Source organism: Stegostoma tigrinum, chromosome 27, assembly GCF_030684315.1.
Source record: "Stegostoma tigrinum isolate sSteTig4 chromosome 27, sSteTig4.hap1, whole genome shotgun sequence".
In the NCBI taxonomy this organism is placed as follows: domain Eukaryota; kingdom Metazoa; phylum Chordata; class Chondrichthyes; order Orectolobiformes; family Stegostomatidae; genus Stegostoma; species Stegostoma tigrinum.
Window position 1 is genome coordinate 13,991,956 of NC_081380.1, and position 27,596 is coordinate 14,019,551.

The 27,596-nt window shown below is 42.1% G+C and overlaps 1 protein-coding gene across 12 annotated transcripts in view; it reads right to left on the minus strand.

The window, feature by feature from the left end:
* Window positions 1-27,596, minus strand: part of LOC125464477 (septin-4-like) — a 133,262-nt gene that overhangs the window by 71,372 nt on the left and 34,294 nt on the right. For 2 of the 12 annotated variants that reach the window (XM_048556820.2, XM_048556822.2), the window contains exon 2: window positions 1,297-1,455. The exons of 3 other annotated variants lie outside the window; for them this stretch is intronic. In XM_048556820.2, coding sequence (XP_048412777.1) covers window positions 1,297-1,455 — 159 coding nt within the window. Of the gene's footprint in view, window positions 1-1,296; window positions 1,456-5,402; window positions 5,480-17,306; window positions 17,397-17,985; window positions 18,090-27,596 lie in introns of those variants that run through there. 7 more of the 12 variants (XM_048556821.2, XM_059655445.1, XM_048556817.2 and 4 more) reach the window with 7 other exon arrangements.

Consider the following 27,596-nt stretch of genomic DNA (forward strand, 5'->3'; position numbering starts at 1 on the left):
AAATCAACAGGGTGATGCAAAGAGGGTTCTAGTTCATCCCTGCAGAATAACTAAGTAGACCCGAGTGGTCTGATCTTATGAGAAAGTGCAAATGTGTCATTCCACGTGAGGACAGTTGTGCTACAACATAATGGGCCTGGTTTTACTAATGTTGAAGTAAATGTGTTTGAGTGAATTAAAACCTTTGCCGATCAAATCAAATCACTTACGGAACAGAAGGAAGCCGTTTGGCCTTTTGAGTCTACGCCAGCAGTTCAACTGTGTATCACCGTGCACTGTTCAGTTAATACAAAAACAAACTCACTTGGCTGAAGTATCAAAGGCCAACGTATGGGAAGAAAAAGACTAATGGAGCTGGGGGCTGGGGAGGGGCGGCGTGACTGTTTATTGGCCATCTGAATAATCAATAATGTATCAGACTGACCTCTATATGGCTTTTTGAAACTAATGTCATTGCTCAGGTATATCTCAAAAGAAGAAACACCTGTATTTACAACTAGTGTATTTACAAGTCTCCGACTTCCAGTTTATAAATGATAACAAGTGTTGGACTCCAGATTTCAGACATCAGCCCTCAGAAGAAGGTATGTTGAGAATGATCTTGTCTGTCCCATGTAGAATAACCGAGGGACGCTGACAGTATGAAGGGTTGGAGATTAGAACTTTTGTGAAATTGGCCTCCTACACACACACACACACACACACACACACACACACACACACACACACACACACACACACACACACACACACACAGTGAATATGCAGCATTCAGAATGGTACTGTTGTCACAGGGGAGAACTCTCCCAGCCTCTGCAGCAAAGAAATGATCATAGAAAATTTAAAAGAACTAAATGTTCGAATTCGATGTAAAAATAATTCAGATTAAAAGCATGTCCTTTACGCCACAATTGTGAAAAAAGGATATACATAGGTAAAATGGAAGGGATGTGCACTTAGCAATGAGGCGATCATCTGATCAACAATGAGAGAATTTTATTATCTAATAGCAAACAAGATGTTACTATCCAACAAACCTTAAGAATGAGGAAATCATTAATATTGCATCCATACTATTTCAAATTACAGGGGAATAAAGATTACAAGATTCTAATAGGAAATTAAGTAAACATTACACTTGGATAGTAAACAATGAGTAGGCGTTACTAACTGGGAATAATTATGAAGTATACAATTAGCAACACTATTGCAATTAGTACATGAACAGATTGAAGAACAAACCATTGGCTAATTTCCAAGAATAAAATGACTAATTTTAATCTGCATAATTGTTACCTGTTTCTGATCCACACAGCACTGTGTGAAACTTGTCCTCCTGGCACCGTGGTCACCCTGAGGTTGAAATACCTCATTGTAGCTGGGGTGCTCCGCGTGGAAACGCACAGAGTGCTCATCATCTTCAGGTTTGCCCTGAGGCAAGTCACATTGTGCCATCTCAGTAAGGAAGGGAATGGCAGAATCAGCAAAAGGGACAGAGCAAATGAAGAAGTGGGAAAGCAAAGAAAAAGGAACATGCCAAAGGAAAGGTTTATGCAAAACAGAAAATTGAAATGTGATCTGATTAAAAATAATAGAAGCAAAAAAGAGGTTTAACAGTTGCAGTAAAATTAATTAGTATCAATTCCGGTTCTAACTAGCTCATGCAGCATATATGCCAGGTGACGTTCAGCTGGTCAGGGCATGAGTGTTCTTTAACTATACTGTGTAACAGTGAGGCAGTGACCTGATCTGGAAGCAAAAATCTCAATCTGCTGCATAACCAGGTGATTTATACAGTTCTGCTGCACATTTCCAACTCTTAAATTCTATGCCTTGGTTAGAAAAAGAAAATATCCCATATGCCATCTGTTATGATTCTAGCAGATGTTATTACTGGGCAACTCAGATCCCAGGCACAAAATTGGCTTGATGGATTATATTTAGATTTACTTTGGCTTTAAAAAAATATTCTCTCACTGAAACATAAGCATGCAGTGCTGCAGAGTTTGCTTTTGTGAAGATTATAATTAAATTTAAAGTATTAATTATGATATTCATAACTTTCACGTCCATGAGTTTCCTTTCTGGTCACTAATCAAACCAATTCTTTCCTGACTTATACAGGTAGCAGAAACTGCCGTTGCTGGAGAATCTGAGATAACAAGGTGTAGAGCTGGATGAACACAGCAGGCCAAGTAGCAGAGGAGCAGCAAAGCTGACGTTTTGGGTCTAGACCCTTGTTCAGCAATGGCGAAGGGTCTAGACCCAAAACATCAGCTTTCCTGCTCCTCTGATGCTGCGTGGCCAGATGTGTTCATTCAGCTCTACACCTTGTTATCTCTTTCCTATGTTATCCTCTTTTTCCTTAGGTTTTTTTCAAACAAGTTTCAGTTTACCTTAAATTTTACCTTTTCTTATTCCGTCGTATTAGGGAAGGGGACTGCCACCCTTACCTGTTCTGGCCTACAAGTGACACAGGACTGATAGCAATGCGGTTGATCTTAACTACTCTTCGGGCAATTAATGCTGGACAAGTCAGTGATGCCCACATCCCATGAACGAATATAAAAACAGAACTCTATTGCCTTCCAGTTTCTGTTTTCATTGCATTCCAGCACTTTCTGTGCTCCTCTTAGCTTCCTGCAACTCAGTTCGTGGTGAGAGAGATTATGGAATCGTTGAACAGCACATTATAGGAGGTTGTAATTCATCCATTGTGTCTAGCTAGCTAGTTCCAAAATGCAATTCATCAAGGCTCACTTCCTCAGTCTTTCCCCATATCCCTGCAATTTTTTTTCTCCCTCCGTTATTTATACACTTCTCTTTCAAAGCTATCACCAATTTAGTATCCACAATTTTATCAAGCAGGGTACTCCAAAACCTGTCCAGTCATTGTCCAACAACAGTTTTTGTCATGTTGACAATCTGTGCTGTTTGGTTATCAACACTTCAGCCATTGGAAACAGTTTATTTTCATTGACTCTGCTAACGATTTTAATCTCCAACAAATCTCCCTTTGACCTTGGTGAGGCGGCGTTGGCCTAGTGGTATTACCACTGGATTGTTAATACAGAGATCCAGATAACGTTCTGGAAAGCTAGGTGCGAATCCTGCCACAGCAGATGGTGAAATTTGACTTCAATATTTAAAAAAAATCTGAAATTAAGAGTCTAATGATGTTCATGAATCCATTGCCAATTGTCAGAAAAACCCAAATGGTTTACTAGTGTCCTTTAGGGAAGGAAACTGCCATCCTTACATGGTCTGGTCTACGTGTGCCTCCAGACCCACACCAATGTGGTTGACTCTAAACCAACCTCTGGGCAATTAGTGACAGACAATAAATGCTGCCTAGCCAGCAACACCCTCATCCTGTGAGTGAAGAGGGAGGGAGGGAGGAAAAAAAAACACAACACAGTCTCTCCAGGCTGTCCACACAAGTGCTGTCTTTAATCCCCAGAACCATTCATTAAAAAAAATCTGAGCTTAAAATCCATCCACTCTCCCCTCGAAGACTATGCCAAGGACTGGAAGTAATACTTCACCAACATTCCTTTTCTGCCTTGCTCTAAGTGGGGCCAATAGTACGAGAGCAATAAAGCAATCCATCTCGAGCATCATTGAGAAAAATTGAAAATTGACACCGGAGCAGCAATTTCACGATAGTTTTGAACTCCAGGCATAGTGGTCAGAACAGGTCACTCTCCAGGTGGGACAATGGTACACTCCTCTCGAAATCCAGAACCCACAACTGCACCGCCCTCTCAGGGTCTGGGAGCATCTGTCTCTATTACAGAAACAACTGAGAGACTGGACAGATGGGCATCTCTACTATATCTTTACACCTCAGACTTGAGAGATTAGGGATCTGTCATGTAGCTCTTAACTACATTGCTTCCCATATTGGGGAATCTCCTTTTACTTTAGGATTAGAATGAGATACAATACTCAAGGTGCCATTTGACCAATTTCCTCGAAGTGGTGTTCTACACTTTGTTTCCCCCAATGTATCCCAGGATTCTTTTTATCTCTTTAATAAAAGTTTATATGTTGTATTGGAGAGAGGTCCCCTCAGGGACATAATGTCCTAGCGGTATTATCGGCAGACTATTAAACCAGAGACCCTGGTAATGTCAGGGGGACCTGGTTCAAATCCTGCTATGGTGGATGGTGGAATTTGAATTCAATAAAAATCTGGAATTAAAGAGTCTAATAATAATCATCATGAAACCATTATTGATTGTTGGAAAAACCTTTAATGTCCTTAAGTGGAAGAAAACTGCCGTGCTTACCTTGTCTGACCTACATGTGACTCCAGACCTTCAACAATGAGATTGCCCTTTGGGCAATTAGGGATAAACAATTAATGCAGGCCTAGTCATTCTAGTCATTCATGTCCCTTGAATGAATTTTTTAAAAAATCCATTGCCTATTATGCAGCTTCTTCAATATAGGGGAGGGGCCAGTGTTTGATAGAAACCAGTTTGAGGTTGACATGGCTGAACACCCCTGCTCAGACAGCAAGCGTGACCCAGGGTTTTCAGTCATTTGCTACTTTGATTCTCCACCACATTTCCACTGACTCGCCTAGTTCTCTATCCTTGATCTCCAATACTGTTGCCACGAAGCTCAAGCAAAATATTCAATTAGACATTTTACAACCTCACAGACCATCATTTTCAATAATTTCGGATCATAACCACAGTTCTTATTCTTCCACATGCAAGTGCTGTAATGATTCTGCTGTTCATTTAGTCACTCCTGGGCTTTGAACATCACAGCTCCTCCTTTTTGTTCTTTCTATCCATCCCCTTTCCCTGTATCTGAACTGTCTTAATACTAGTTATATCTATAAATCAGTTTCAGTTATGGCCCAAAGTCATAGGCATAACATCTTAACTCACTTCCCTCTCCATAAGTGCTGACTGCTCAACTGAATATTGGCAGCAATGTTTTGATTTCATATTTACATTCACTGCAGTATTTGCCTTTCTTTTCTCTTTTAGTCTTACAGATGTTTATGGCTATAACATGCACATCCATATCTCTCGCTAAATATTAAGTAACATGTTTGGCACAAGGAAAGATACACCTTACACTAAATGAACATGACTGAAGCAGATGTGACATATTTGCAGACCTATGTTTAGATATAGCTTATACATTCACTGATTAACTAAATGAGCATGTTGACATTTTTCCTTAGACATTCCCACTAATGTAGATAACTACATAAACCTGATAAACAACGCACGTTCACACAGTAATGCCAACAGATACTTCATCTCTCCATAAATAAAAGCCTACAGCAGAATATACATGCTAACAAGCCTCTTCCTGTATATTCTGCATGCAGATTCAATGCTATAATAAAATGTCCAAGTAAGATTCTTAAATCTAACCAGTAGGTCTTGCCATCCTGAAGAATGTTCCATCAGCTGCCCTTCTTTCTAAATCTGGACGTGGTTTGAATTTAGAAGTCTGGGGAGGCTGCAATATATAACTGCCAGCACGAAGAGGACTGAATGTCCTTCATCCATATTGATTTTGAATCCCCACGGGCTACAACTTATCAAATCAGAACAATGGTCATTCTGACAATGCTGTTTGCAATTCCCTGAGCTCTCCATTTTCATAGGCCACCCTGAGTAGGACATTAACCATTGGGATGGAAATTCACAAAACAACTGAGTAATGTTAAGATCTGCATTGGCAATCAGGAAAGCAAAATAACTAAAATGACTCCCAAAAAGAAGAAATTAACACCATTTCACTTTTTTAAAAAAATTGCTTTCAGGTAACTCAAAACCAATGGAAATTAAATATGAATTAACCTGCAAATAATGCTTAAAAACAGACGATAATGGGAACAGCAGATGCTGGAGAATCCGAGATAACAAGGTGTAGAGCTGGATGTACACAGCAGCCCAAGCAGCAGAGGAGCAGGAAGGCTGAGATTTCATCAGCTTTCTTGTTTAAAAAAACAATGAATTTTTTTTTCAAAAGTAGTTTGTTATTTTTCTAAGCAACCTGTTCAGTGACATTATTACACACCTCTGGAGCAGGTAGGATTTGAACCCAGGGTCCCTTTTGGGATAAGAACACTACCAGTGTAGTGCAAGAGGCCCCCTAAACTGATAAAATTCACTTTACACACAGTTGATTGATAAATGATGCGTTTTATATAACAGGGGCGGCACGGTGGCTCAGTGGTTAGCACTACACCAGGGACCCAGGTTCGATTCCAGCCTCGGGTGACTGTCTGTGTGGAGTTTGCTCATTCTCCCCGTGTCTGTGTGGGTTTCCTCCGGGTACTCCGGTTTCCTCCCACAGTCCAAAGATGTGCAGGTTAGGTGGATTGGCCATGCTAAATTGCCCATAATGTTCAGGGGTGTGTGGGTTATAGGGGGATGGATCTGAGTGGGATTCTCCAAGGGGCAGTGTGGACTTGTTGGGCCAAAGGGCCTGTTTCCACACTGTAGGAAATCTAATCTAAAGTAAGCACCCGCATCACTCCTTACACAAATATATCATCGCAGGCCTTCCAACTTAATCAATTCATCCCTCAGGTTGCAATCACTGGCATCCAATGTGCAAAGGTCTTGCAGTATATTACAGCAGTTCACCAATCCACTGGATCACTGATATGCTGCTCTGGGTGAGTGGTAGCTGCTCTGTAGCATATAACCCTGGTATTCTCCCACCCCACCAGTCCACTTGTGCCCTTGCTGTGATCCATCATTCAGGCAACTCCAATAGCTGCCTCCTATGCTTAAATTAAGTTGCCTACGACCAGGTCTTCCAGTTCCAGAGCTATTCAAGGCCATCCTCACAGACAAACACAGCCTTACTAATGGCATAGATGCAATTTAAAACATCCAAGCTCCATCAACACAATCAAGTCAATTCAATTAATCTCAGATAGCAATCAGCCACAGCAAAAATCACTTGGAATGTGAGTCCCTATCCATATCACTCAGAGTCATATGTCAATCCGAGTTCAATTTAAACATAGACTCAAGCAATCAAAATCACAAATCTGAGTGGAAGGGATCTCTGAAAGAGCAACGTTTCTGGACAAAGATCATCAGCATTATGTTCATCCTTTTTTTAAAATAACGGAATTAGAGAACCAGGTATTTTCCAAAAAAGAATCAAGTCACAAGGTTCATGGTTTAAACAAAATAATTTGACTAATCAAAATTCAAAAGAATGGGAACTATAATAATGAAATTCTATTTTTAATACATACATGGCAGTCAATAGGATACAAAAACATTTACTTAAACTGCTAACCGAATGTCTTAATGTCATTTTAGATCGACCATTAAACTTAAACTCCAAAGCTCACAAGTTGGATACTTATCAAAACTTGGAAGATTAACCAGTTTGTCAGTGATAAATACATGGGATCTTTCTTATTTCTAGAACCTTCAAATCTCCTCTACTGTCCTAAGGTTTCAAAATTTCCATTCAATGTAAAAAAGTATCTTTGGTGTCTTAAGTACAGTCGCCCTGGGTCGTTACTCTCTGAATTCTAAATCTTTAATTGTGCAGTTTTGTATCTAAAACTCTCTCTTTGGCTTTTCAGCTTGGCCATACCAGAAATTAACTAAAGGACTGTGCAGACAGAGTTTAACAAGTGACACAGCTCTTTTGCCATTACCACAATTTCAACCTAATTCAACTAACAGGGGTGTTTCCTTCAAAACTGTTCAAAACCAGATCCACCGACTAGAAAGCTCAACTTCTTTGTAGTTAATTTGTTTTCTTTTCCTGTTGTCCATTCTCAAGTGACTTTAATTACTACATCATCTAATAGAACTTTGTTATGTCATTTTAATCAAAAACTTAAATCTTAGTTCTTAAAGGCACCACCATGCACAAAATATAACCTTTTTAAAAACTCTTCTCCCAAAAGTATATGGGCCATCTGACATCTTCTCAAAAGAAACCTTGCTGGAACAAAGGTTTTCTCACAGCTCTTTACAATGCAACACAATTTAACATTATTCATCATTTAGCAAACATCTTATTCCATACAATACACAAAAAGTAATCACTTCCTCATAGTTCAGGGAAAAACTCAAACTATCCAAAATCTTGAAGTCCCAAATCCTTGATCTAATGGTAACATTAAAACAGATGGAGAGTATATCCAAAATGGAGATATGATAAAGTTCATTAAGTTTATGAAATTGAGTTATCTAAACAAATAGTCAAACGCCAAATAAAGAATGTTCCATTATGTTCTTTCTGCAACACAAACTTCTTTTTAAAAAAAAAAGACATTGATGCAGCAAACTCCAGCGAAACAAAGATGCTCAATTTAGAATTTGTTCTAAACTGGCATTGCCTGAAATACAGATTTCATACTGTTGAAGAGCAAAAACAAGGCTAAATGACTTTTTTCAAATATGGAATGTTTTCCTTGACAAAAGGATCAAATCTTATCAAAAATAATCAATGATATGTTTTACATCAACATTAATTATTCTGTAACAACACTGTTAAATTGCCCATGTATAGGCTTCAATTGTTAGCTTAAAATGATTTGCTGAAATTTGGAGCAGAGTACAGAAGCTTTATGAAGGCTGCCTTTAATCTTTTAAAGGCAATCTGTTAATATTACATCCAGTCATATTTGACTTTCTTCAACAATTTTCTTAATAGAATGATGACTGTGCTGAAATTCAGGAGAAGCATCCCGCAAAACCATACAATCCAAGCAACTGCAAAATCTTTCATTTGGTTTTAGGAACAGAAAATCCCAGAATAATTTGAACTTTAGATTCTTTGGGCAACACTCAAGCTTGTCTCATAACTTGTCTGAAATAGGTGACCTTGTCCTTGGCAAAGTCACTTTTCGCCAAATTTATCACTGAACGAGAAATTCATAGCCTCTTGACTGGGTTATTAAGGTGTTTTACATGGTGTGTTGCAGTAGATCAATAAACTCACACAGTCAGATAGTCCATTAATAATTTGATTTGTTAGACTTGATACATAGTCGTTACATTCTTAATTCCAAAAGGGCAACTCCTTACAGTGATATTGGCTTCTTGGTGGTACAAAGGCTGAAATTTCCTTGGCTTGCTTCATCAGTGGCACTTCCAATGGCCTTTTAATAAATCAATCTCACAGAAACTCTCAAGTTTCCAACATGATCAATGCAGGATTTAACTTGCGGTACAGAATAGGGCCCCAAATTTTCTAACGGCACTCACCTGCTGTCTCCTCGACTAAGTGACTAAGATAAACCGTAAGCAAGCTGAGGCCTCGGCTCTGCTCATTGTGGCACTCATCAGTCACGGCTTGCCAACTTGAAAGTGATCTTTTAGTCTCTATTTTCTGTCCATTAGCCAATCCTCTATCCACCACTGCCTTCCCCAGCCCCACGTCTCCATGAACCTTTACCTTGTGTTTTAAACGTGTATGGCACCTTAATAAATTGCTTTTTGAAAAATCCATAAATTAACACAACACCACGATCTGATTCCATAAAGTGATGATTTATAGAACCATTTTCCATTACAATTACAGACATGGGAATCTAAGACATCAAAATGTATGATAAGGCATTAACATTACCCTGTAGGGGTAAAATCCAAAAATCAACAACTTATAATTCTTGCAACTGCCCTGGGCTTGGTATCAAACACCATTTGCAGGAGGTAAACTATTAAAGAAAGCAAGGGCAAATATCATCTCTAATGATGGAGAATTTGAATCTCCAAGTGTAGCTCAGCAATTCTCAGCACTAATTGAACTGATCAATTCCTGAAAAAACATTACGACCAGACTAACCTCAGTCAAAAGTGGAGACAGGCAAGACGCAGGAGTTAAACAACTTTGACTAATTTCCAGCCACAATACACTGGCAAGAGTGGCGATTGATCAGTTTTTGTGCAGAGAGATGCTGGTCTTGAAAGGAAAGAAACCCCTCCATTATCTGCAAATAAGCACCAATCTAACAGCTTAAAACTGGGAATGCACAGGCTCCGCGAGCGTTTAGCGGAGTTGCATTCCATCACAATGTGTAACTTCACACTTGACATATTTCCTATCCCACCATCACCAAAAAGACCAAAGACCAATCAGATTCAATGAGTGAATAAAAGACTGGGTCAGAAATAGTACCGTTTACATCTTCAAATGAGGCATCAATAATGAATTTACCATGACGCCACAGACAGACCAAATTCATCCTACCACTACACAATCAGTGAAGAACTGAACAGTGCTACTGCAATGCGATCACAGTGGTTGTTGATGATTAAGCATCTAACTGGAGGATGTTCCATAAACACAAGCAATTTCAACTAAGTGGCAGCCCAGAACCTGAGTATAGGACAAGGTTGTAAATCTTGTAAATGCCTTCAGCCAACCGTGTCAACCAGATTAGTACAATTTGGTCCCTTCCTGACTTCTCCAACACCATAGTTACCAGTCTCTGGCCAATTCAGTTCCTCCAAATCATAGTCAAGGATCAGACACATCTCAGGCTAGAAATCCTTACAGTATGTAGTACTGCACACTAACTAGCTGACTCCTTATACAAGCTTTCCAAATGCAGCTAAAACAGCAGTGGTTAAAGTGGACAATTATCCAGGTCCATCCAATCCACAAACATACGTAATTATTGTTTTCATTATTGGTTTATGAATAAACACTTCATGCCAGATAATGGAATTAAGTCTGTTATAGTTACAATCTGAATTGTGTAAACTAGGCCATTCATCAGCCCACTGCTAAAACCTGGAGTGAACCTTCCTTGAGCAGTTCAAGAGAAGTGAGAAGTTTTACCAGGCCAGCACAAATAACTCTTCCGAGCTTCTTTCAAAAATTGCTTTGGATCATTTACATCTGCCCGAGAGAGAAGATGGGGACTCAGTTTGACCTCATTGGAATGACAGCACCTCTGACAATATAGCATTCCCGCAGTACTGTTAGCTTGATCTTTGTGCTCCAGTCCTAGAGAGGGATTTGAACATAGAGCCTTGAACTTCACAGGCAAGAGCGTCACTTTTTTAGCCATGGCTCGCAGTAAATTAAAGGGCAAAGCAACAAACAAGTCTCAAGAAATTTCCAAATGTAACAATATTATCCTGCAGTGGTCTCAGGCCTTCCTTTATGCCACAATATTTGTTAGTTTACCAGCAGAATGTTATGGCCGGGATTTAATGGATCCTGCCAAGCGGCTGTATTGGTGACTGGTCTGTAAAATCATAGCAGCATGCGATGCTATGCGGCCTAACCCTGTCAGTGTGAAAATTAAACCCGTTCATAGTAAATGGCAGCAACTGACGAGACCACAAGGGAAACTTGCCACTGGATATTTAAGTCTCATGATTAAGCCACATATTCATTACCTCTGACCTCACTCAGATCCAATGATGGCTCAATGCCTTGTCTGGACACAAGGATCCAGTGTCTCTCCTGAGAATCACCCAACAAGGGTTTGCCAGTAATCCCCATAAATATTCCACCTTTCAAATGTGGTGTGGTTTTGTGCTGAACTAATAACCCTGTTACAGGAAGTCCTTCAGGGACTACTGTCCTACATGAGAGAAAGTGAAGTAGTCTAATCCAAAACTACGGTTCAATATCTAAACAAAGGAAACTGAAAGTATGAGGAATGAGTTGATTACAATATACTCAGTGACTTCATTAAAACCAATGATAGTAGTTCGGCAACGGTTAATATTAAAGAATACATGCATGCACTGAAACAGTAACATGCCTTTTAGTTGGAAGAACAAAAAAAAATGAAGAAAGTGGTCCAACCATGGCTAACAAAGGAAATTAAAGACACCATTAAATCCAAAACAGGTGCCATATAAAAAGGTTGCTAAGAAAAAAAGTAGCAAGGCAGAGAACTGGGAGCAGTTTATAATACAGCAAAGGAGGACCAAGAAATTGATGAAGAGGGGAACAGCAGAATCACAGAATCCAACAGTGCGGATACAGGCCATTTGGCCCATCAGGTCTGCACCAACCTTCTGATAAGCATCCCATCCAGACCTCAGCTTTAATGATCGCCAAGTCACAAAAAAGACATGAAACCGAAAGGACTGGCCAAACATCAAACTAGCTGCTGGAAAAGACAAGGCAGAAACAACCCCATTGACCCTGCAAGGTCCTCCTTACTAACTTGTGGGAGCTGCAGCCATAATTGGGAGGGCTGTTTCACTGACATCAAGCAACATCCTGACAGCTTCATACTCATGGAATTATAGCTTACAATGTCTCAGGCATCACAACCGTCATTAGCCCTGTATGTCCGGTCCCACTGGCAGGACAGACCCAGCAGAGGTGGCAGAACAGTGGTATACAGTTAGGAGTTACCTTGGGAGTACTCAACATTGACTTAAGCCCCCATGAGGTCTCATGGCTTCAGATTAAACATAGGGAAGGAAATCTCCAGTTGATTAACATTTAGGACCTTCCTTGCCTGATGAATCAGTCCTCCTCCACGTTGAACAACTCTTAGAGGAAGCACTGAGGGTGGCAAGGGCATCAAATTGCTAAATTCTAGAGTCGAGGTGAGAGTGACAGCCCTTGACATGAAGGATCCCTAGCAAAACTGCAATCAATGGGAGTCATGGGGCAAACTCTCCACTGGTTGGAATCATATCTGGCGCACAGAAGGATGGTTGTGGTTGTTACAGGTCAGTCACCTCAGGTCCAGGACATCTCTGCAGAAGGTCCTCAGGACAGTGTCCTAGGCATAACTATCTTCAGCAGCTTTATCAATGACCTTCCCTCCATCACAAGGTCAGAAGTGGGGATGTTTGCTGATGATTGAACATTGCACAACACCATTCACCATTCCTCAGTTACTGAAACAACCCATGTTCAAAGTAACAAATTTGGACAATATGCAGGCTTCAGCTGACAAGTGACAAGAAATATTTTAGCTGCACAAATGCCAGGCAATGACCATCTCCAATCAGAGATGTTCTAACTACTACCCCTTCACATTCAAATCATGTAATCTTCACTGAATTCCTCACTATCAACATCCTGGGAGTTACCATCGACCAGAACCTCAACTGGTCTCACCGCACAACCAGTGTGGCACCAATAGCAGATCACAGCTAGGAATACGGAGGGGAGTAACTCACCTTCTGACTTGCCAAAGCCTGTCCAATAAATACAAGGCACAAGTCAGGAGTGTGATGGAATACTCCCCGCTTGCCTGGACGAATGCAGCTCCAACAAACACTCAAAAAGCTTGATGCCATCCAGAACAAAACAAACAAACAAACAAACAATCTGCTGGATTGATGCCACATTACTCCCTCCACTAGTGTGTACTACCCACAGGATAACTACATAAATGCAAGGATCCTTAGACAACAACTTTCAAACTCATGATAACAAAGTATGGAGCTGGATGAACACAGCAGGCCAAGCAGCATCTCAGGAGCACAAAAGCTGACGTTTCAGGCCTAGACCCACCAGAGCGTCAGCTTTTGTGCTCCTGAGATGCTGCTTGGCCTGCTGTGTTCATCCAGCTCCACACGTTATTATCCTGGATTCTCCAGTAGTTCCCATTATCACTGATACAACTTTCAACGAAAAGGACAAGGGCAATAGATACATGGGAACATCACCTGCAAGTTCCACTCCAAACCATCAGCACCCTGACGAGGAAATATAATTGCTATTATCACCCAGTCAAAACGTTGAGATTTCTTCTGCAAGTGTGTCATGGGTCAACGCACAACACATGGACTGCAGCAGTTCAGGCAGCCAGCTCATCACCTTCTCAAGGGCAGTTAGGGATGGGCAATAAATGCTGGCCAGCCAGTGATACCCACATCCCACAATGGCTGATAATGGAGAACAAGGAAACAGAAGGACAGTTCAACAACAACTTTGTTCTGTCTTCACTGAAGAAGGCAAAAATAACTTCTCAGAAATGGCTTATAAAGGAAAGGTCTACAAGGAAGGAAGAATTGAAGGAAATGGATTTTATTAATACAATAGTGCTGGAGAAATTACTCAAATTGAAAGTTGAATTCTCTGGCCTGACAATTTAAACACCATGGTAGTAAGAGAGGTGGGCATGAAAGTAACGGATGCATTGGTTGTCATTTAGCAAAAAAATTGTAGATTCTGGAACAGTTCTGGCAGATTGAAGGGTGGTAAATGTAACCCCACTATTTAAAAAAGCAAGGGAAGAATGAAGAAAAACAAGAATTATTGAGATTAGTGTAAAACAAAAACCAAAAGGATCCGTCGTAGTATATGGTTATGGATTGACAATGTGTTAGTGGACAAGTAATTGACAGTCGGAGGGAAAGGGGGTACTACAGGCTTGAGTGTTAGTGGCCCAGTTATTCGTAATATATAGCAATAATTTGGATGAGGGTATCTAATGTAATTTTCCTTTTTTTAAAACTTATTCATTTTTGTGGGATGTGGGCATCACTGGCTGGCCAGCATTTACTACCTGTCCCTGGCTGCCCGTGAGAAGGTGGTAGTGTGCAGCCTTCTTGAACCACTGCAGTCCACCTGCTGTGAGTTGACCCACAATGCCATTAGGGAAGGAGTTCCAGGATTTTGACACAGACAGTGAAAGAATGGCAACATATTTCCAAGTCAGGATGGTGAGTGACTTGGAGGGGAACTTGGGTTGGTGGTGTTCCCATGTATCTGCTGCCCTTGTCCTTCTAGATAGAAGTGGTTGTGGGTTTGGGCAGTGCTGAGAGGGGATTCTGGTGAATGTCTGCAGTGCATCTTGTAGATAGTACACACTGCTACTACTGAGCTTTGGCGGTGGACAGAACGGATGCTTGTGGATGTAGTGCCAATTAAACAGGCTGCTTTATTGTGAATGGTGTTAAGCTTCTTGAGTTGGAACTGCACTCATCCAGGCAAGTGGGGAGTATTCCATCACACTCTTGACTTGTGCCTTGTAGATGGTGGACAGGCTTTGTGGAGTCAGGTGGTGAGTTACTTGCCCCAGTTAACCCAGCTTCTGGCCTGCTCTAGTAGCCACTCCGTTAACGTGGTGAGTCCAATGAGTTTCTGGTCAATGGTAACCCCGAGGATGTTGATAGGAGGGGATTCAGTGATGGTAACATCGTTGAATTTCAAGGGGCTGTAGTTAGATTGTCTCTTATTGGTGGTGGTCATAGCTTCGTATTTATATGGTGTGAATGTCACTTGTCAGCCTAAGCCTGGTTATTGTCCCAATCTTGTTGCATTTGGACATGGGCTACTTCAAAGTCTAAGGAGTCACAAATGGTGTTGCACATTGCACAATCATCAACAAACATCCCCATTTCTGACCTTATGATGGAGAGAAGGTCATTGCTGAAGCAGCTGAAGATGGTTGGGCCTAGGACACTATCCCAAGGATGACAAAAGCAGGTGGCAGTGGGAATGGTGAGGAGGATGTAAAGAGACTTCAGGGTGATTTAGACAAGTTGAGTCAGTAGACAAACACATGGCAGATACAGTATAAAATTCATGAGTGGGAAACAGCAAAAAATTAATTAAATGGTGATAGATTGAGTAGTGTCGATGTACAAAGGGGCTTGGGTGTCCTTGAGCATTGGCCATTGAAAGCCAGCTTACAGATGCAGCCAGCAGTTAGGAAGGGAAATGGTACCTTGGTCTTCTTTGCAAAAGAATTTGAGTACAGGAGCAAGGCAATCTTCCTGCACCTATCCAAGGCCTTGGTGAGTCCACATTTGGATTACTACATTCATCTTTGGTTGTCTCACAGAAAAAAAATAATATAATTACCACAGGGAGGTGTGCGGCAAAAGGATCACCAGACTACTGCCTGGATGAGCAGGTTTGTTGCAAGAAGAAAGGTTGTGTCATCTGGGCCTGTAATTCACTGAGGTTTAGAAGAATTAGGGAAGATTTCATTCAACATGAAAAATTCCAATTTGGTTGGACAGACTGGGTGTAGGGATTATCTCTCTCTTGGTTAGAGATCCAGAACAAGTCACGATCTCAGGATACAAAGTAGACTATTTTGGATTGAGACGAGAAGGAATTTGTGCAGGGTGTGGTGAGCCCGTGGAACTTTGTACCACAAAACTATGCAGGACAAGTCACTGAATATGATTAAGAAAGTAGTTGATAAAATTTCTGGAGGCTAAAGGGGTATGAAGAGGGAATGGGACTAAGGTGTTAAGATGTAAGATCAGCCAAGAACTTGTTGAACGGTTGTCTAGGCTCAAAAGGCCTATTTTACCAATTTTCTGATTTTTATTTAGAAAGCATTGAGGGAGCCAGTGTAGGGAAGTGGGGGAGTCCAGCTGAGGGCCACCCACCCTGTGCTTACACATCCAGTGCCCTTCCCTATGGTCTATGATTTCACCCACTCCCATCTCCAGGAACCCAGCAAAAGCCCTTGGAGAAGGATGCAAAGCATCACAGTCAGTGGCTACTGGCCTTTGATTGTCTGGCAGCACTCAGGCTGGGGTATCTGCCCTTATGAAGGTATGATCTGCAGAATAACCAATGCTGCCCACTTAACTGCCCGATTATGCTTAAATTGCACATGGGGCCCCTGCAGAAGTGGCACAATTTTCCCATCAGATTGTACAAATGGGCTGGACATACGTCACCTACATTCAATTCAATCCCTCATGTATAATTCAGACCCCAGTCTATGTGCAGTGAGACAGAAGCCTGTCTTCATTTATTAAGGAAACACTCAGAGTAGGCACAGAAATACATTAGCTTTCTGATCAGAAGTCAGAACTGGGAAAATTGTAGCACTCCATCTTGTGATTCTCAGTACTGACAAACAGACAGGGGAATTGAAATCTGGGTTTGCTTTCCAACACTATACTTCTCTCAGCGGCTCAGAAGAATACCAATGAAACATTCTAAATTCACTTTCCATATCTCAGACAGCCCATTACAGATTTACACTCAAATCCCTACAGATCAATCAGTGCAAAAAAAAACACTTTATAGACAGAAGAGGTGCATCTCAAATTATCCACGTTAAGTACCATCCTCAGGAGAATATTGCTGTGCTCGTATCACAGTTATTAAACATTGCATCTTCCAGAGATATGCCTGCAATATTATCACTGCTTCATTGCAGAGCACACATTAATCTTTGTAACTAAATAGTTATTATTAGCCTACATACCAATTTTTGTCTATAACATCTATATTATGAATAAACATTTCTTGAATCTTCCAGTAGTATTTAACCCATGTCGAATGCTTATATCACTGAAGCCAACATAAACATTGCTGCATCAGGCGCAATTCCCTCTTGGAGGTAAACTCAACACCACTGTGACAGTTCACATACTTACTAAAAATGTTTTCTAGTTTCTTCTAAAACTCTCCCACAGGCATCAACTTGAACAATGTTCCTCAGCAATGATCACCTTTCATCACATCACCTAAATGACAAGGGATGTTAGCAGACCACTCATCCATTAGAAGGGTTTGTATGACAGATTGATCCTGTTTTCATTCAAAGTTCACACTGGCATGTTTTTTAGCAATGTCAGTCAGTAAAAAGGTAACAACGGTGTAGTGTCTGTGCAAATCTAACACCAAATAGGGCTCCTGGATGTTAAGTGTTGCAGATTCCATTACAATAGCCGATCAATATGTAAGTAGCGTATGAAGTGCAAGCTGATGACTGCACTGACACTGAAGTGTGGATATTCTATGCTTTCTGAATTTACCATAAAGAAGCACACACAGTTCAAACCCTCATGTTACATTAATCAAGTCATAACTGCAACTTTTAAGCTGAAAACTGAAAAATTATCTGCATTACTCACAATCTTTATATCTGCTATTTTACAAGTTAGATTTTTGAATAGCTACAGCTCCATGGCATATAATTAATCTCTAACAGTATAGATAAACAGTCCAAAAGGTTTATCGGGAAGATTACCTGGTCAAAAGGAAGTGTTAATGCCCTTGTTTACCAAGTGACCTAGAGGCAGCTAGCACTGGGAGAAGGAAAAAACCACATACCTCTACAATGCCTGACATCTCTGTGTAACAAGCCATATTCCAAGTCAGTCTCCGTAATAAATCAATGGACACTGAAAAAGCAGTGCCTGCTGGTTCCCTAGTACTGCAATGAGTCACAGCTCTCCCAGCAGATGGTACTACACAGTCTCATTGACATACTCCCACCCATCATCATAACATTGTGCATCCCAACAGCAATAGGGCACAGAAAGCAGGAACACTTGACATCTACCAGTGGTAAAACTGGGATGGAAATATGAATATATATCTGGATACTTTTAGTCTACTGTTGTAGACAAAACAATTGTTTTTAAAGTAACCCTTTAACTACCAAGACTCTCAGCTTTACTTCACACGTTCTCTCAACAGCTACTCATGATTAAAAATGATTTCAAAATAAAACAGATTAAGAGGAGAACAGTTGGTTGCAATGTCAATTGACTATTACTAAATCATCTTAACACAAAATTAAATGCTCACAGAATACGATCGGTCAGAAAACTGTGCTTGGTCAAAACATCTCATGAAGAGCTGGAGAAAACACTGGCATTTGAAATTTTCATTTGGCACAAATCTAGTGTGTGTGTACTGGGTACACCATCAACACCAGTCACCAACTCTTTCCAATTTGTTTAATCTGCTGTGAGAATCAACGAGACAACCGGCCTTTCTACAGACTCAGAAAACCACTCAAAGAAAACTGTTTAGCTCTAATATACGGAAACCACTGAAACTAATAACTTTCACTTCTTTCATTTTACAAGTGTTCATGGCCTCAAAACAACAGCTTCCCTTATTAATCCACAAAATGTGACTATTACTTATTACTGCTCCATTCTGCTCCCTTTCGAAAGTATTGATTGAGAATACACTTTTTTGTTGAGAGTTATTCCTCATTTTGGACACTGCATTTACATTAATGCAACTCAGTAAAGTGCTCTTGCTCCAAGCTGGGAATCAAATTGAATTGTAATCAGAAGGTATTTATGCTACAACTGCAGCATTGGTAAGCGACAACTTTACATTGCGCTTTCAATATTGTAACTGTAAAACATCAGAGTTATACCCATGCTTGAGGGTGGGTACTAATTCAGATTCAGCTTGGATTCAAATTGTAACCTAAAATGTTAAAGCACTTCATAAATGGGCTTAAAAAAAATCAACTGGATTGTTTCTGTAAAGAGATAAGCATCGACAAATGCAAATAATCCACAATGAAAGAAAGACTGAGCCTCAGTAATGTAAAATTAATTGGCTAGCCCAAGGCTTGTTTTTAACATTACATCCCTATCCATCTGAGTGGACTCTGAAGATCAGTTTACAACTGGAACACATTTGAAGAAAAAAAAATGGATAATTCTACATTTGACACAAATATGTAAAACACAGGATCTGAAAGACAATAAGCTGGATCTTGCTGCAGTTGAGCATCTTATTAAATATTTGACTGCATTGTTTAGTTCATAAAGATTTCTGGAAGTGTGACCTCTCAAAGTTGTCATAAGGTCAATAGTATCTAAGATAACTCAATGATATTTGAAGATTGGAAAAGAAATAATAGGTGGGAAAGGAAGGTGCGAAAGAAAAGTAATGAGACAAGATAGTCAGATAACCAAAAATCTACATATAAAAACATATTCAACAAATTATAAACTGCATCAAAAGATGATGTTAATACTTTAGATCTTTTACTTTTTTGGACACAAGAGGTTGATCAGTCTTGCATTATCCAGTGCTGAATTGTTCAAAGTTCTGCGAGAAATAATGCAAACTGCAGATGCTGGAGAATCTGAGAGAGTGTGGAGCCGGATGAACACAGCAGGCCCAGTAGCATCTTAGGAGCAGAAAAGCTGACGTTTCGGGCCGAGAAGCTTCAGAAAAAAAAAGAGGAGGCAGGGGGAAAGAGGGGTCTGAAATAAATAGGGAGTGGATTGAAGATGGATAGAGGAAAAGATAGGTGGAGAGGAGACAGACAAGTTAAAAAAGGGGTAGGGATGGAGCCAGTGGAGGTAATTGTAGGTGGGGCGGTAGGGAGGGGATAGGTCAGTCCAGGGAGGATGGACAGGACGGATAGGTCAAGGGGGCGGGATGAGGTTAGTAGGTAGGGAATGGAGGTGCAGCTTGAGCTGGGACGAGGGGATAGGCGAGAGGAACAACAGGTTAGGGAGGTGGGGACGAGCTGGGCCGGTTTTGGGATGCAGTTGGGGGGTGGGGGGGCAAGGGGAGGTTTTGAAGCTGGTGAAGTCCACATTGATACCATTGGGCTGCAGGGTTCCCAAGTGGAATATGAGCTGCTGTTCCTGCAACCTTTGGGTGGCATCATTGTGGTACTGCAGGAGGTCCAGGATGGACATGTCATCTAAGGAATGGGTGGGGGAGTTAAAATGGTTTGCGATTGGGAGGTGCAGTTGTTTATTGTGAACCAAGCATAGGTGTTCGGCAGAGCGGTCCCCAAGCCTCCGCTTGGTTTCCCCAATGTAGAGGAGGCCACAATGGGTACAGTGGATGCAGTGTACCACATTGGCAGAAGTGCAGGTGAACATCTGCTTGATGTGGAAAGTCATCTTGGGGCCTGGGATGGGAGTGAGGGAGGTGGTGTGGGGGCAAGTGTAACACTTCCTGCGGTTGCAGGGGAAAGTGCCGGGTGTGATGGGGTTAGAGGGGAGCGTGGAGCGGACAAGTGAGTCACGGAGAGAGAGTGGTCCCTCCAGAACGCAGACAAGGGTGGGGATGGAAAAATGTCTTTGGTGCTGGGGTCGGATTGCAGATGGTGGAAGTGTCAGAAGATGATGCGTTGTATCTGGAGGTTGGTGGGGTGGTATGTGAGGATGAGGGGGATTCTGTTTTGGTGGTTATTGTGGGGACAGGGTGTGAGGGATGCGTTGCAGGAAATGCAGGAGACACGGTTGAGGGCATTCTCGACCATAGCGGGGATGGGGAAAGAGTTGTGTTCCTTGAAGAATGAGGACATCCCAGATGTACGGGAGTGGAATGCCTCATCCTGGGAGCAGGTGAGGTAGAGGTGAAGGAATTGGGAATAGGGGATGGCATTTTTGCAGGAAGGTGGGTGAGAGGAGGTGTATTCCAGGTAGCTGTGGGAGTCGGTGGGTTTGAAATGGATATCATTTTCTAGCTGGTTGCCTGAGATGGACACAGAGGTCCAGGAAGGTGAGGAATGTGTTGGAGATGGTCCAAGTGAAGGGATTGTTCCATGTAACCTACAAAGAGGCAGGCATAGGTTGGGACCATGCAGGTACCCATGGCCACCCCCTTTGTCTGTAGGTCTGTACGAGGAACAGTCCCTCTTCTGCACCTACACTGGCCCCAGACCTCACCTCTTCCTCAGTTACATTGATGACTGTATCAGCGCCGCCTCGTGCTCCTATGAGTAGCTTGAACAGTTCATCCACTTCACCAACACCTTCCACCCCAACCTTAAGTTCACCTGGACCATCTCTAGCACCTCTCTCTCCATCTCGGGCAACTACCTAGAAACCGATGTCCATTTCAAGCCCACCGACTCCCACAGCTACCTGGAATACACCTCCTCCCACCCACCTTCCTGCAAAAATTCCATACCCTATTCCCAATTCTTATGCCTCTGCTGCATCTGCTCCCAGGGTGAGGCATTCCACTCCCAAACATCTCAGATGTCCTCGTTCTTCAAGGACCACAACATAACCCCACGCCCCGCAGTGGTCGAGAACATCCTCGACTGTGTCTCCCGCATTTCATGCGACTCATCCCTCACACCCCGTCCCCACAATAACCACCAAAAGAAAATCCCCCTGGTCCCCTCATACCAACCCACCAACCTCCGGATAGAACACATCATCCTCTGACACTTCCGCCATCTACAATCCGACCCCAGCACCAAAGATATTTTTCCATCCCCACCCCTGTCTGCTTTCCGGAGGGACCACTCTCTTAGTGACTCCCTTGTCTGCTCCACACTCTTCTCCAGCCCCACCACACCCAGCACCTTCCCCTGCAACCGCAGGAAGTGTTACACTTGCCCCCACACCTCCTCCCTCACCCCCATCCCAGGCCCCAAGTAGACTTTCCACATCAAGCAGATGTTCACCTGCACATCTGCCAATGTGGTATACTGCATCTGCTGTACCTGTTGTGGCTTCCTCTACATTGGGGAAACTAAGCGGAGGCTTGGGAACAGCTTTGCAGAACACCTCCGCTCGGTTCGCAACAAACAACTGCATCTCCCAGTCGTGAACCATTTTAACTCCCCCTCCCATTCCTTAGACGACATGTCCATCATGGGCATCCTGCAGTGCCACAATGTTGCCACCCAAAAGTTGCAGGAACAGCAGCTCATATTGCACTTGGGAACCCTGCGCCTATCCCCTCCTCCCACCTCAAGCCGCACCTCCATTCTCTACCTACTAACCTCATCCCACCCCCTGACCTGTCCAGCCTCCGCAGACTGACCTATCCCCTCCCTACCAGTCCATCTAAGCTCACCTCCACTGGTTCCATTCCCGCCCCTTTTAACTTGTCTGTCTCCTCTCCACCTATCTTTTCCTCTATCCATCGTCGATCCACCTTCCCCCTATCCCTATTTATTTCAACCCCTCTCTCCCTCCCCCTTTTCTGATGAAGGGTCTAGGTCCGAAACTTCAGCTTTTGTGCTCCTAAGATGCTGCTTGGCCTGCTGTGTTCATCCAGTTCCAAACCTTGTAATTTCTTGTTCAAAATTCTGCCCCTGGATCTGAAACATTAACTCTCATTTGTCTCTACCTATGCCTGCCAGACCTGCTGAGCTTTTCCCAGCCATTTATGGTTTTGCCTTTATTTCTATTTCTGATTTTCCAGCATCCGCTAGTTCTTTTCTTCAGTAACTGACACACATCACTTCTGGAATGTGCTTTTGCAAAGAACGTCTGGAGATAGCTGCAGTGATTTTTGTCTAGGTTCATCCTGAGCAGCTTCACGTTGCAGGACTGTGGCCAGCAGGCTGTTCCCTGGGATGCATACTGAGACAGACAGACAAAATATCGACTGTACCTGAAGGACTGTCACCTTGGTGAAAGACATTCTTGGGTCTGCCTAAGATTTGTTGGCCCTCCAGTGCAAAGAATTGACCTTGACTGAGTGCTGCAAACTGGCAATGTGCTATGGGACTCATTACGCCTTGTCAACAGCTGCACCATGCTTGAATGGGGAAACACCACTGTGAAAAGGTGTTTCTGCCAAAGTACATGGGGGTCAGTTTAGTTACCAGACCCTCTTGGTGCGCTAATGCATGTTAAATGTATCTAAGAAATGCCTTGGGTTTTTTTGCAATTACCAGGAATACCATATTGCAACGTTTGGCTGTTGTTCATGTGCAAAGACTGTACAGAAATGTTGCAGTAACTGTGTATGTCCATAATTTTATTTCAAATGAATTAAGCATATTTTTGCAATTAAAACACCCTTTCATCTCCTGAACTTGCCAGGCTCTTGTGACTCAGTGGTAGTGTCTCTACCGCTGGGTCAGGAGGACTGGTATCAAGCCTCACCTGCTCCCAATAGCACCTCTGAGCAGATTAGTTGGAAATATCTACACCCTTTCATCTCCTTAACTGTTTGGCTAAGTTATGAATCAATGATGCCATGTTTCACCAACAACCGTTACCAGTAAAAGCCAGCCCGCTGATGAAAAGTGCTAGAAACTAGTTAAAGATGGGCAAGTTTAAAAATGACTGAAGAATAATACCACAGGTAAAACAAATAATTCTTGCATTTCACATTGTTAATAGTTAGCCTCACTGCAGAACTACCTAAAATAAAAGCAAAGAAGTAAACTTAAATTGAATCAATGTCTTAACAATTTAGTTGAATAAAAATAGAAACTAAAATTCAAATTAATGTAGTTCTTATTAAAATTTGAATTTTTAATGCATTTTCTGCCAAAATTGTCATATTGCTCACAGAGAGAACTTTAGAAAGAACAATCCAACTAAAATAACCCATCATTTGACAAATCCCAAAGGATCACTCTTAAGATGCTATAGCCGATGAGCCACAATGTAATTAGATATTGCTCTGACAAGCTCACAGAAAATCTTCAGGAGGACTTGAGGAGATATGAACGTCAACATCTGAGGGGGTGGGGGGGGGGGGGTACCCTGCAGGTCGGTAACCAGATTTATCACTGGGTTGCTCAGCAGTTGCACCAGGGAGATGTAATATTGTCTTGTCATGTGTTTGTGGCTGAGATCAAAGCCCCTAACTCTGCCATAGTCATCCTACTACAGCAGCATCTCATTACAGTGCCAGATAGCAGTGGGTTGTTCAGAGGCCCAAGCTAATCTTGTGGGAACATGGGTTGGTGGACTTTAAACTCAATTAATAAATCTGGAATTGAAGACTTACTATATTGGTGATCAAACCATTCTTGACTGTCATTAAAATCCATTGAGTTAACTCATGCCCTTAAGGAGAGAGATGTGCCATCAAGATGAGATATGGCCTCAGTGGGACTCCAGACCACAGTAACGGTGTTGATATTTAAATGACCACTGAAGTAGCCTATAGCAAACCACTAAGTCATATCAAACCGCTACAATTACTGAACAGAATGAAACCAAAATGGGCTCAACATCAAAAATGACAACAGAAAACCAAACACCATCAACCCTCAGGCCTCCTTCTTACTAACACTGCAGGTGGTGAAACAGTGGTATACACAGTCAGAGGGAGCTCCCCAAGAGTACTAAAAGGTAGGTCCTCAATACGTTGGAAGTCTTAAGTCAAACATGGGCAAGGGAACCACTTGCTGATTACTTTAATCTTCCCACCACTCAGCTGATAAATTGGAATGCTTCCATTTTGAATGCTAAATAGAAGGAGCACAGAGGGTGGAAAGGGCACAGAATGTATATTGGATAGAGGGAGTCAATGTCTATCACCATGAGTAGCTCAGTAGCACTACTAGGAACTGAGCTGGCCACAGCCTAAAAGAAAACACAGCCGCTGGACTGAGTCTGTAATTAGGTGGTGAGGGAATGAATGAGGTAAAAAACTACTCAAGCTTGTCCTCACAAACCAAATCTGACACATTCTTCTACTTTATTGTGCGTGTTAAGCCAATATTGTTACCAGCTCATTTATGTCTGGGGTATCACTGGGCTTTGGCTATCGTCACATGCGCTCAGAGGTTGCTTCCTTTTGATCTCTAAGTAAGGTTCTTCAACTACATACACATTGTGACACTCCTTTATTTCCAGCTAGTCTTTAAATAAAGATCCCTAGTGTAGGGTGTAAGGCCTCCATCTCTTCACGTGCTATTTCCAGACACTGTCATCTCTCCTACTAACCTCAGTCTGACATGATCAGTCACATCATTATGATTTACATGAATCTCATTTTACCACAGTATTTACCAAAGCGTTGTTAGGTACAACAATCTCACAATTCCATCCTCACATGAGACAGAACCGTCCATTTCTGTGACACTTTCACCATGCTAAATGGGATAGATTCCAAACAGGCTGAGAAACCTAAAACTGGGTATCCATTAGGCGCTGACAACCATCAGCAGCAGAATTACTTTCAACTATAATCTGTATCCTTAAAAGGGCCAGCATATTCCCCTCTGCCCCCACTCTCAGTCTACAATTGCCATCTAGCCTGGAGGACATAGCTGATTCAAGGAAGGCTAAATGTGGCCATGCCAGGAGCAGCACCAGACAGATCTAAAATTGAGGAGTGAAGATACAGTGCAGGACATTTGCACATCAAACAGTGGAAAACACACACAGCAGATTGGGCTAAGTGATCATGCAACAAATGGATCTGCTGAAAACTTGGAAGGCCTATCAAATCCAGCCATAAATTGGTGGTAGACAATAAACAAACAACTAACAGGTTGAGGAAGCTACACAAATATCCCCGTCCTCAGTGATCGTGGACCCATCACAGAAGAGAAGGATGAAGCAATTACAACTATCTTCAGCCAAATGTGTTGAGTGGGTAATACATTTGGACCAACACCTGAAATGCCCAATATCACTGACGCCTGTTGTCAGCTGCTTCAATTCATTCTGGATGATATCAAGAAAGAGCTGGAATCACCAGTTACTATTGAGGCTATGGGCCCTGATAATTTACCTGCAATATTACTGAAGGCATGTACTCCAAAATTAGCTGTACTGCTAACCACTAGTTACAACACCAACATCTTCCCAACAATGGGGAGAACTGTCCAAGTAAGTACTGTCCAGAGAAGGCAGGACAATCCAGCCCAGACAATTTCAGCACTTTTCACACATTTCCCATATTCGCTCTGTGCCTCATCATGCAAATACATCGGAGTTAGTCCACAAAAGCTTTACTAATGGGATGGGGGGGGGGTGTTGAAGGGATGAAGGTTGTCTGATGAGGAAAGGTTGGACAGGGTAGGCTTCAATCCACTGGAGTTTAGAAAACTAAGAGATGACTTGATTGTGATCCTGAGGTGTCATGACGTTTCCTCTCATGCTAGAAGCCATAACTAGGGGTTACTAATAAAAATAAGGGGTTGCAGATTTAGAACAGAGATGACATGGATTTCTGTTTTCTCTCAGAAGGTCATAAATCTTTGGAATTCGCTTCCCTGAAAAAAAAAGTGGTGAGGGCAGAGGTAGATAGGTTATTGTTAAGTAAGGTGAAAGTTGATCAGAGATAGGCAGAATGCAGATTTGACCAAACAATCAGATCAACCTCAATTCTTTGAACTCATGGAGCAGGCTGATAGGATCCAGGAATAGGAAATTCAACCCTAACTTGTACGTTTGGATCAGCAACATTATGAAAGAAGTTGTTGACAGTGGTCTAAAGCAGCAACAACCTGCTCACTGATGGTCAGTTTGAGTTCTACGAGTCCCATTCAGCTCCTAACCCCCATTACAGTCCTTGTCCAAACATACAGAAAAAGACGTGAACTCCCAAGGTGAGGGGACAATGACAGCCCTTGACATCAAGACTGCATTTGATCAAATGTAGCAACAAGGAGCCAGAACAAAATTGGAGTCGATTGAAATCAGGGGATGAATGCTCCATTGATTGGAGTTATACCTGGTACTAAAGGAAGCTGGCTGCGGTAGTCGGAGGTCTGTCACCACAGCTCCAGGACACCACCGCAGGAGTTCCTCAGGCTTCTGTCCGAGGCTCAATCATCTTCAGCTTCTTCATTCCCTCCGTCATTAGGTCAGAATGGGGACATTTGCTGATGGTTACACAATGTTCAGCACCATTTGCGACTCCAACACTGAACTATTTGCATCCATATACAGAAAAATCTGGACAAAATTGAGGTTTTGCGTTGATAAATGGCAAGAGGTCATTCATGTCAAGCAAGTGCCAGGCGATTAATACCTCCAGCTTGGAGATTTAATGACATTACCATCACTGAATTCCCCGCTAATTCTTGGGGGTTATCACTGAGCAGAAACTGGATTGTACTAGCAACATAAATACAATGGTTACACATGCAGGTCAGAGGCTCGGAATTCTATGATAAAACCTCACCGCCCGATTCCACATCCGCAACGCACAAGTGAGGACTATAATGGAATTCTCCATATTTGCCCAATTGATGGGGCACTGACAGCACTCAGGAAATGGAACAC